General features: G+C 35.3%; 1 protein-coding gene across 1 annotated transcript; it reads right to left on the bottom strand.

Moving 5' to 3' along the window:
• Nucleotides 1-1,979: 1,979 nt before the first annotated feature.
• Nucleotides 1,980-6,854, bottom strand: LOC111052572 (chromodomain-helicase-DNA-binding protein Mi-2 homolog). Its single transcript, XM_039445575.1, has 3 exons — nucleotides 6,711-6,854; nucleotides 5,528-5,675; nucleotides 1,980-2,239 (listed from the first exon to the last, which is right to left on the bottom strand). Exons 1-3 carry the CDS (start codon nucleotides 6,837-6,839, stop codon nucleotides 1,995-1,997), a joined length of 522 nt encoding a protein of 173 aa, XP_039301509.1. The 5' UTR covers nucleotides 6,840-6,854; the 3' UTR covers nucleotides 1,980-1,994.
• Between the last annotated feature and the right edge of the window lie 5,186 nt (nucleotides 6,855-12,040).

Raw genomic sequence — 12,040 nt, 5'->3', positions numbered from 1 at the left:
TTTAGAATTTTGAAATAATAGCGTGAAAAAATGTCATCTCTATAATAATCTTCAGCATATTCTTATGATAACAATAGCCTTCTTATAATCGTCTACACTCTCATATTCTTAAATGCCTATTTCCTATTTTGTGATGACTATCTTTATAACAGGTAGCTTTTGTATTTATTCTTTTGTAGGAATAATGGTGATATTTATCATGGTTGAATCTAAAAAGAGTTTTATAGTTCTACACTATTGGTTGTGATAGTATCTGGTATAGTTTCCTCTTCCTCATACGAATTAGTTGAGCCATTCTACTATGAGCAAAAGGTGATAAGCTGCTCTAGACTAGACTCACCTTTTTTGAAGCATTTGCTTCAAAAGTTGAGCAAATGCTCTAGTATATTCATACAATTTTGAGCAAAAGCTTTTACTTTTGAGCAAATGCTCAAACTATTTTTTTGATGAGCATGAGCAAAAGGTTTTGCTCACGTTTATTCATAGAAAATGAAGCAAATGCTCCATATTTTAGAAGTATAAGCAAATGCTCAACTTTATTCATATGGCCCAATGAATCTGTAGTCAGAGTGCAACGCTTTTCCATCAATATTTTAGAGTTGGGCGTCGGGGTGCAATGCCCGATCGAAATACTGTACTCAGATGCGTTGCAGCGTTTAGGAGTACTAGTTCTGTAATGAAAAAGAAACCACCTGGTCTTCCCTGTTCAGTTCATACTCCTGAAAATGTAGAGCGAGTAAGTGTCGTCTAGTCTGAGACCATGTCATTGAGTCATTGTCTAAAGTGCGAGATAAATTACTTTTAACACGGCTCTTTCTCGAAGACGGAGAGGTCCGATGCTCTATCCTCCACTAATCACTCCCACTACCTAGCAGCATTCTCCTTCTTTTGTGTCTGAGTGAAAGAGCTTTGTAACGCGACGCGGCAACACTCCCCTCCATCTATTGCTGGCAATGTTCCAAGTAGCGTACTGGTCAGCAGGTATATTGGTTTGTGTATGTTACGGAGATGTTTTCATCACAAGAACATGAAGCAAAATGACACGGCGCATCCAATTGTGCGCAGGATGTCTGTCTGTGTCTATGCTACAAACTGCGGAGGGAGAAATGGGTTTCTCCTCTTCATGTTAAAAGTAATTTATCTCGCACTTTAGGACTAGTAACAACTGCTGTTCTGACTCGGTTTAAATTCAAATAAATACATCACAATATTATCTAATAATATTTGAGATAAATGTATGATAATGATTAATTCAGTGATTGGAAAAACTTATAAATTCTGATACAAGCTGATTTTTGACAAGGCGACAAAGTTGAACAGCTAATATTACATCAATAAACCTGTATCAGCTACCGTCCATACAAGGCATTGACAAGACAGAGGATTGGCAACGTTGTTCTGTTATCTTTCTCCACTGCCATTATAACAAACACTGATTAGAGAAAAACAAAATAAGACTGGAAAAATGTATTAAGAATCTATCGTTACTTTCGAGTGCAATGTTAATGTTTCCAGATTTTATTGTTTCTATATAAGTATGAGTTGTAACTGACATATTATTTATAAGTTTTCAAATATTATTTTTTCACAATTTTAAAAATTTATCTAGTCTTACTTTGTAAATGAATGTTACTTTGAAATTTGAATGTATGTGACTATTGTCTTTGCTAACCATTGTTTAGCCATTACAAGTAATAAATTGAATTATGGTTAATTAAAAACTAAAAATGCCACTTAATTCTATGATCTGCAACTTTTCAGAATTCGAGACTTTTGATTCCACTGTTTTTTGGTTCATCTAACTTCAATTCCATCTGTGATATTAGCTTATTTTTTCAATGATTTAGACTATATTATAAATATTGTAGTAACATATGTAATGTATTTATGATGTGATGTTTTTGACTTGTGTTAATATTGTATTATATACGATGCATAACATGAAAATAAAATTGAATTGAATAACGTGGACCTCACTAAAGATTGGCTATCTTTCAAGATTGCGGCTTTTGGCAACACGATTCTGGCCGAGTTTCCATTCTGTATGTATTCTGTGGTTTCGAGATTCTGAATGATTGAGAATAAATGAATACCTTAGGATTGTCCTTGGACAGAATGGGTCTGACATGTTGCTGGAACAGTTTGTAAGTGGTGAGGTTCTGGTAATCCTCATCCGAGAAATCCAACGTCACATCAGTCAGGCCGAACGTGCTGCACACCTCTTCAACGGTTGGCATACCTGCAGCAAATCAAATCATCCATTAAAATTTCGATCTTAATCTTTCTAAATTCAAAATTTATTGTTTCAAGTGTTTGGTGAGAAAATCAGACAAACGTTTATTAAAGTGGAGGAAACATAACCTATTTTCTGGACTATTTTAATGAATCAAAATTCGGGGGAGGAACAGTTTTGGGCTGTGCCTGTTGATCCTCCCCAAATTATTTTACATAATAATTTTGTATCATTTAAGCAATAAAATAATAATAATAATAATAAAATCGGCTCTAATCATCAAAATACAATACAGAATTATCAAGTACCCCTTATTTCATCTATTTTTCAATTATCTATCCAATGCATTGCCAACATATTTAACCTGTGAAACGCTTGAAAAACTGAGAGTTCAGTTTAAGACAGAACTGGAAGAACAGTGTTTTTATTCGATCCAGGAGTTTTTCAGTTGCTTTAGTTCACAGTGATTTTTCGTAGATCTTCGAGAGTATATTTGTTTAAAAATACGCCCCGTTTTGGAAAGCCAATTTTCTGACTCCAGCTGTTTAAAGTCTAGAACTTAGCTGAATCCCGAGCTCGGCAACCGGCCCTTAATGTTTATATGTTGCGCATTTACGGCGAAACGCGGTAATAGATTTTCATGAAATTTGACAGGTATGTTCCTTTTTTGAATGCGCGTCGACGTAAATGCAAGGTTTTTGGAAATTTTTCATTTCAAGGATAATATAAAAGGAAAAAGGAGCCTCCTTCATACGCCAATATTAGAGTAAAAATCAGACTATAGAATTATTCATCATAAATCAGCTGACAAGTGATTACACAGATGTGTGGAGAAGCCAGTCTATTACTGTATTTGTATAAGGTCTATAGTTTCAATCATCAGGTACTTGTGGATGAGAATACTGCGTGAGGTCTACTGTTCACAGAACTACTAGTAGTAACTCAGGAAGTGAAAGTGCAAATTTTTAGTGAGAAAACGTGAATAACCCAATATATAACCTATAAACTTGAGTGTTGATAGGAAATGACATTGGGTAATACGGCAAGGCACAACATCCGAAAGGATCTCTCTGCCGATAAAAGCCATATGTAAAATCTGACAAAGCATCTATTGGAACAGTTCCACTTGTTACTCGTTCCGCTACTACGTAGACATCATGTCGTCATCATGTCTGTCTGTCTGCGCGCTGTGTCTTTTGTGCGTCTGCGCTGACCAGTGACGTCACAGTCGCGGTTCTTTGCCACTGCCCTAGTCAGCTGGTTTTCTATACTTTTATTCGTATTTTTTCGTCGGATTGTTTGCCATTGCAATTTTAATATTTGTGCTATTCGATTTTTTAGAATTTAATCTTGTCTTTAAGCATCTTACCTTTTAGATATTTGTTAATTTTTCACCATTCGTTTGCGAGCGCTTTGCCTACGTTTCTAACACATCCGGCAGCTTGCCTTTTTCATTGTAGCTTGCAGCGTCTCCGTGTCTTTTTCAATGGTGGATAGTCGAGTGTGCTTCCTGCGCTCGGTCTAAACCTTTCATCTGAATTCATCGGACTTACAAAACATTTTTAAAGTGTGAATTATTCTTCAAATTAATTCGTTTGTTCCATTCTTCAGTGTGATTCAATTATTCATTGAGTTCTTCACTCAGTTACTCTGTTAAAATTGGATAAACTTTGTCTAAAATTGCAACCTCGTGTGAGCGTTTCATCGCTATTCATTTGATCTACAGAACCTTTTTAAAGTGTGAATTATTCTTCAAATTAATTCGTTTGTTCTATTCTTCAGTGTGATTCAATTATTCATCGAGTTCTTCACTCAGTTATTCTGTTAAAATTGGATAAACTTTGTCAAAAATTACAACCTCGTGTAAGCTTCAGTTGCCATTTTTCTACAATTGGCTTCACCTCGTGAACCTCAAACTTTCAAGTGCATCATCTCTACCGTTTGGAAATCAAGCCAAAAATTCCACAATTTGAAGATCGGATTATTCGTTTGGAATTCTACTCGCTCCAGCCTACTTTTCCATTGGGGAATTCGCCTGCTGTAGTGGACGTTTCCATGCTTGTCATCGCATGGCCAGATCACTTCATCGCTTGCTGATGTCCTGTTCCTGTTGGTATTGCGGAGTCATTGCCTGTCTGCCTGGCCGCATCTCCTCTTCAAAATTTTATTCAGGTTATGTAAATCGTTCTTTTCAATTTTCATTTATGTATGCATCATTATTGTTTTATTAATGTCTATCTTGACATTCAATTCACTAAGGCCACCAACGCCTATTAATTCATTGGATTTGACAGCTACCCTTGGCTTTACAAGTGATTTTCTGAGGCCACTGACGCCTACTTATTGTTTTATTAATGTCTATCTTGACATTCAATTCACTGAGGCCACTGACGCCTACTTATTGTTTTATTAATGTCTATCTTGACATTCAATTCACTGAGGCCACTGACGCCTACTTATTATTTGATTAATGTCTATCTTGACATGCAATTCACTAAGGCCACCGACGCCTATTAATTCATTGTATTTAACAGTTACCCTTGACTTCACAAGTGATTTTCTGAGGCCACTGACGCCTATATAATTGTATTCAATTGTAGCAATTATTCTTTGGATTTGACAGCTACCCTTGGCTTTACAAGTGATTTTCTGAGGCCACTGACGCCTATATAATTGTATTCAATTGTAGCATTATTCTTTGGATTTGACAGCTACCCTTGGCTTTACAAGTGATTTTCTGAGGCCACTGACGCCTATATAATTGTATTCAATTGTAGCAATTATTCTTTGGATTTGACAGGTATGTTCCTTTTTTGAATGCGCGTCGACGTAAATGCAAGGTTTTTGGAAATTTTTCATTTCAAGGATAATATAAAAGGAAAAAGGAGCCTCCTTCATACGCCAATATTAGAGTAAAAATCAGACTATAGAATTATTCATCATAAATCAGCTGACAAGTGATTACACAGATGTGTGGAGAAGCCAGTCTATTACTGTATTTGTATAAGGTCTATAGTTTCAATCATCAGGTACTTGTGGATGAGAATACTGCGTGAGGTCTACTGTTCACAGAACTACTAGTAGTAACTCAGGAAGTGAAAGTGCAAATTTTTAGTGAGAAAACGTGAATAACCCAATATATAACCTATAAACTTGAGTGTTGATAGGAAATGACATTGGGTAATACGGCAAGGCACAACATCCGAAAGGATCTCTCTGCCGATAAAAGCCATATATGAATAAATAAAATTATTATTTATTGCCTGCTACAACTAAGAAACTCGCTACGCTCACCCGAATTGTCGGCCTGCGACTGTGGGGTGGCGGGGGTACTGGCGGCCGCCTTTTGGGCTCGAGACTTCCTCGACTTGCGACTGGCCTCCTCAGCTACACCACTCCCCTCCTCCTCCGCTACACCACCTCCTCCTCCAAAGTCCTCCTCCTGCAAACCAAAAAACACACTATCAGAAAACAAGTTACCAATCCATACAAACTAAGTTAACAACACAATCTATTGTGAGGTCCAGGTTATAATGGCAGTATTTGATTAACATTGGTGTTGTTATATTTGTCTATCATTCCACAAAGCAGATAGCGCTATCGTTTTCCACCTCTGCACTGTTTCCAGATCGTACAACAAAACCACACTGTACCTCGTGTTCGGATGGACACGTTAAGCCGTCGGCCCCGGCTGCCTAAAAGGCAGTCGTTAGGTCATGTCAGAGGCCCTGAAATTGATCAGTTGCGACCTGAAAACTCTGACACCAGACCTGAGCCAGCCAGGTCACTCGATATTATTATTATTATTACCACAACAATGTAGACATTTTATCAATTAACTATATATTATTTAATCTCTAATATTTATTACAAATATTTTAATCTCAATTATAAAAAAACATTGGGCCATATGAATAAAGTTGAGCATTTGCTTATACTTCTAAAATATTGAGCATTTGCTTCATTTTCTATGAATAAACGTGAGCAAAACCATTTGCTCATGCTCATCAAAAAAATAGTTTGGGCATTTGCTCAAAAGTAAAAGCTTATGCTCATAAGTGTATGAATAAACGTGAGCATTTGCTCCAGAGTTCAGGAGCATAAGGTAAGAGTATAAGGTAAACTTATTCATATGAAAATGAGCAAATGCTCATGCTTCTACCTAATGCTCATGAGCAAAACCTTATGCTCCATGCTCATGCGCATGTGCTTTGGTATAATTCATATGACCCATTATTTAATAATCGAAAATCATACTTTATTGGCGAATAAAATATGATTATTTCAAACAAGAATGAAAAGTTAATATTGCCAAATATTAATGTATGTAAATAATAATATTAATGTATGTTGTAGGCATACAATAAAACAACGCAACAACCAGACACAAAAACAAAGCAAACATAAAAAAAGCAAACAAGCTACACAAAACATAAGCAACAAACAGACACAAAAACCAATAAGTTATAATACTCACATCGGCGCTATCGGATTTCTTCTTCTTCTTTCGTTTCTTCTCCTTCTTTCCTTCGCTATTAAATAAACGAAACTTGGGTTTCAAGAAATATATTACGATTGAATAATGATAATATTTATATGTGTTCATGTTTTATTTCAAATTAGTTTATTGTCATGTGCAGCAGGCTAAATTATTAATTACACACTGGCCACGCTTACTTGATATAGTGGTCAGTTAATTTCCATGAAATGTTTGTGGAATTTCTTAGTTGTTCATGGTGGAAATGGAATTCATCATTCATTCATTATCATAATGATTATGTTTAGAATGAAAATGTTAATCTTTCGTGAATCTTCAGTTTGTCGTGAACTTTTGAGAAATATAATATTTTGAGGAACAGTATTTTTATAATGATATTTCACCAACTTTTGATTGATTCATCCATTATGGTATTCCCGTTCAGATTGTTTTGAAATGGTAACAAGTTATTCAGTATAAAAATTTGTGGATTCGAATAGTTTTGGGCCATGCCTGTTATTCTTCCCCAAACATATTTATATGATTTTATCCACAAATGAATGAATGAATGTATGTATTCCTGCACTTAGCTAAGGTATGGATTATTCCTTTATAGATTCTTGTATGTCACATTAATAAATCTCTGCCACAGATTTAGAAATCAAGTCTCGATGGTTTGGAGAGAATATTATTGGAGTGATTCTTTTACTCTGCTGCTTCTAATATGTTCACTACCGTACCTTTGTTTGATTTTAGACCATAGACATGAAAAGCTATGTCCACCTGTATCACTCCATCTTTATTGAGAATTTTCATAACTCTTCTCATCACAAAGTTTCCATAATCTTGCAGCGTATTGAAGTTTTGAAAAGTGAAGTAGGAGTTGAATTCAGGAGAGCCATGTCATCATTATGCGAATTTGTCAACGATATTTAGGGATTTAGTCAAATCCACAACTAGTTTCACTTACAATTTCATGGGCCAAGTGAGATTAAGAGTTTTTTTTGTCAAATATCCATGAGATGTTGACAGAGATTGTGGTTATTGTAGAAATGCATGCTGCACTAAAACTTCAATGCTGAATTATCTTTAAACAGCTACCTAGTAAAAATACAGAGATCAGATCTTTTTGTTCTAGAATTAACTAAGACTAGGATTTTTGTTTGATTGCATCGTGGAGAATGAAAGAACTCTGTTTCTTTTTATAGGTGAGAATACACTTTTACAATTTGCCACAACTATGTTCAGATAAAATCCGTTGGAGACCGAATAACTATTTCTTTCTATACGTTCAAAAGAGAATCACACACTTCTTCACTTGCTTCTAGACCATTGATAACATTATGCAGATTCTGTTGTCCATCAGAGTCTTGAAGAAAAATGTTATGTTCTTTTGAGAAGGTTATGCTTCTGAAAATCATTCTCATCTCTCATTATTCTTGTTTTACTTCATTCGATGACTTTCTTCACAATCTCCAGTGATATCCATAAAGATGTCAACATACTTGAACAGAATATCTTTGATGGAAGATTTATATAGTAGCAGCCATTTTAGGAAAGCCTTTGAAGAACTAGCTATTCCATTCATTCAGTTTTGGATGATCGAATGAGGGTTTAAAGCATGATCGGTTGTCACATTTATTAAATTTTCAAGGTTTCATTTGACAGAGTGTCAATGTATTGACTGTATAGAGTTAATGTTTCCTTATTGGAAATTATCTTCTACTTCTATGGGTATTTTTTTGAATTTTTTAGATATAACACAGACTCCATAACATAGTTTGTGTGATTGAATGAAAAAAGTATGGGATCTTTTCTCGTACAGTTTCTATGTGCAATACCAGAGTCCTTCCTTATGAGCATGAATACAATTTAAGATAATTTAAACTATGTTAAATTTCAAGTAGTCATTGATTTTGCATTGTGATTCTAAAAAAAAATCCACAAATAGCTCCTGACTTCTTTCAAATATACTTTGACAATCTCTCATATTTGAACCGTTCATGAGTCCTTGTAGTTGTTTCATTGAATTGATTGCTTGCTCTCACACCTTAATAATACTGATCTCCCCTCAATAGATTTCCAACAGTATTCTCTCCAAATATATCAAATTCAACAAAGATATCTCCCATTCCACTTTCATTCAAGTACCACCCAAAGACAATCAGTCAAACTCAGCCAGATGAAAAGTATCTATTCATAGATATAAGTTACAGAAATCAGATGATAAAGCTGCGTTTACACCAAAGTTATTAACAAAATGTTAATAACTCAATCTTTATAGATTCTATTAGATTGAACGGAACTTGGCAAACACATAGACTATGTCCATCATGTGCATGATAAGTTATGTTCAATCTAATAGAATCTATAAAAATTAAGTTATATTAACATCTCGTTAATAACTTTGGTGTAAACGCAGCTTTAGAGTTGTATTTCCTTTGTAATCAAATATTTAGTCATATCACATGGGAGTAATTGGCATTATTTGTGCTTCAACTGTAAATTAAGAAAATATTTTACTCCTGTTATACGGTGCTCTATATGGGGTAGCCTATATTATTTGTTTAACTTACTCCATTACTTGACTTTCGCAATTCCAAAGTGATCATTGAACTAAATCGAATAATTATTCTCTCTTAATGGAATGTCAGTTTTTTATCGACTGAGAAACACAATAGGATTCCTAACAAGATGGTTTATCATTACAATGTAATCATAAATAATGATAATGAGATGAAGTTTGTAATTTTGACCATAATTTGTATATTATGATGAGAATTATCAATTATTGAGGCTTGAGAGTTGAAAAATCGTGTTCAGTGACCGAAAATACATAAGATAGCGTTCCTGAAATACATAATTTGAATGCATAGACTAGTAGGAGCGATGCGATAGACAGGTCATTACGCGCATTAATCATGAGGGAGGACCGCGCCGCAGCGTAACAGTGCTACTTATCCCCCTCCCACCGCCGTATCTATGATCGTAACCCCCATACTATATATATCATTGGATTCGGGAAGAAACTGCCTAAAACGTTTATTGGAAGCATTTTCCTCTAAGTCGGCTAATGACTTGGATATTCGAGAAATAACAAAAAGTCCATAATAAAAAAATACATTTTTCGAGATATTTTATTTTTTTACGGAAAAACTATGCGGTTTATCGCAAAAATGTACAGGACCACATTGAAAGCCAGTCATGTGTACATAATTTTGAGAAAAAATTAAAAGCTGTACTATGAATAGTAACTGCAGGACAGGCGATTTTATAAGCGCGCGTTTTTTACAACTTACCCTCCTCCCCCCCAAGCTGTCGACCACCCTGGGACGTGACGACATCGAGTTTCATATACACTAAAGACCCCCTAACAATAATCCGAAGTCAAATTCTCTGCCTCTCTCATGTATGCTCAATGTAAGCCAGCGCCTGGACTATTATACAGTTATGAAGAATTTTATAGTGCCAACTCATTATGTATTTAGACTACCTATTGTTGATGTATTTTGTTTTTTTTTACTTGTATTTATTTTATTATTTTGAAAATAATAAAGAAAGAAGCATTCATGTACATTTTGATGTATGTTTTGAATAAAGAGATTGATTGATTGATTGATAATTGAGCATTTCCTTACTTACTTTGTTCAATTACAAAAACGCCATCAACGATTTGATGGTTGAAGTGCTCTTCAATACTTGGAATGTTGTTCATGTCCAAATAGTCTTCTATAAAAATCCCAGCATTTTCCTCAGTATTCATAATTGATTCTGATGGCTCACCCCTCTCAGAGGATATTGAATCTTTGACCTGAAAAATGTAATATATTTAATAAATATTATAATATAATTATACAAATGAAGGGCACAGGGGGAAAACGAACAATATTCTCAGCTTAGAAGGAGAAGGAGAATGAAAAGGAGAAAAAGAAGAAGAAGAAAAATTTTTGTGATGTTTATTGTTTTTCCCCTGTGCCCTTCAAATACAATTCTACTTTTCAGCTGAATAAATGTCAAGTGACCTGGATGACTCAGTTCTGGAGTTTTCAGGTAGCACCTAATTAGGGCCTTTGACATGACTGCGTTTAGGCATCCGGAACCGACGGCTTGTCATGTCCATCCAAAACACAGGAGTTTCTATAATTTTGATAACTATTTTTGTTGTATATTTTCTATTTTAATGAATTTTCACTCTTTACCAGCTTAGGCTAGGCACACACCAGTTAGTCAAGACAAGACAATACATGATCAGACACAATACTTCACATAGTTGCTTATGAAGACATGTCTAATTGCAATGACTAATCAGTGTGAGTTGCATCATAAGCAACTATGTGAAGTATTGTGACTAAACGTGTCTGATCATGTCTTGTCTTGTCTTGACTAACTGGTGTGCGCCTGGCCTTAGATTCATTCATATTGATTGGAAAATTTAAATAAATGATGCATCAAAGCAGGCAATATATCGATATTGATGAAAAAGACAAACATCGTTCAAAATAGATAGTACCGTAGGTTGTAGCTTCATGATCTGGCATCGAAATCACTATTTTAACAGCTGTAAAATGGACAGTTAAGTTTACCTTTTTTCTTTTTCTTTCCACAGACTTCTCTCTTTTGAGAGAATGATCCATTATGTCCTGCAACATAGGAAAATTCAACACACAATTATTTCCATCTCATGTCAAACATGATTTTCAAATTATCTCCTAATTTTTGATATTTCAAAAAACAGGAAAGGTTTTTCTGGTAAGAGGGCTTCTCTGATTGGTTCTCGTGGTATTTAATCAGAAATAAAAGTTAACAGACGTTTGTGCAGCCGGTAGCTTCTCCTTGCATCCTGTTCCCCTGTTCTTTAGGACGAAGCCACACGAGCGATTTTTCAGGCGTTTTCTAACGAGTCAACAGGCCGGAAACTTCCCGATTGGCTGATTAGTTTGGCGTTCGGGGAATAATCAGCCAATCGGAAAGCTTCCTACCCTGCGACTTGTCTTGAAACGCCTGAAAAGAACGTGTTGTGTGGCTTGGCCCTTTTAATTATAGAGTACCGGATTAAACTCACTATCTCTTCTCACCTCATCCATCCACAACCTTACTGCTAAAAATCTGGTGTGGCGCACTCACACTACTTTCCTTGCCGTTATGAAAATTGATCACCTGACGCTAGTGTTCACGCGCATAAGAGTCTTCTATTCAGAGATCTGAGACAGCTGGTGACAGGACAATAATAACGCTGCAGACACACGAAGTCTGATTTCTCTTCATAGTGAATGATTTAATAGAATCAACAGTTGCCAACAGTTTGCAATTGAATAATCACATTTTCTCGA

The sequence above is a fragment of the Nilaparvata lugens genome, unplaced genomic scaffold (assembly GCF_014356525.2).
Source record: "Nilaparvata lugens isolate BPH unplaced genomic scaffold, ASM1435652v1 scaffold7295, whole genome shotgun sequence".
Taxonomy (NCBI): Eukaryota; Metazoa; Arthropoda; class Insecta; order Hemiptera; family Delphacidae; genus Nilaparvata; species Nilaparvata lugens.
The sequence above is the reverse complement of the archived record's forward strand: the minus strand, read 5'-3'. Positions and strand labels throughout refer to the sequence as shown.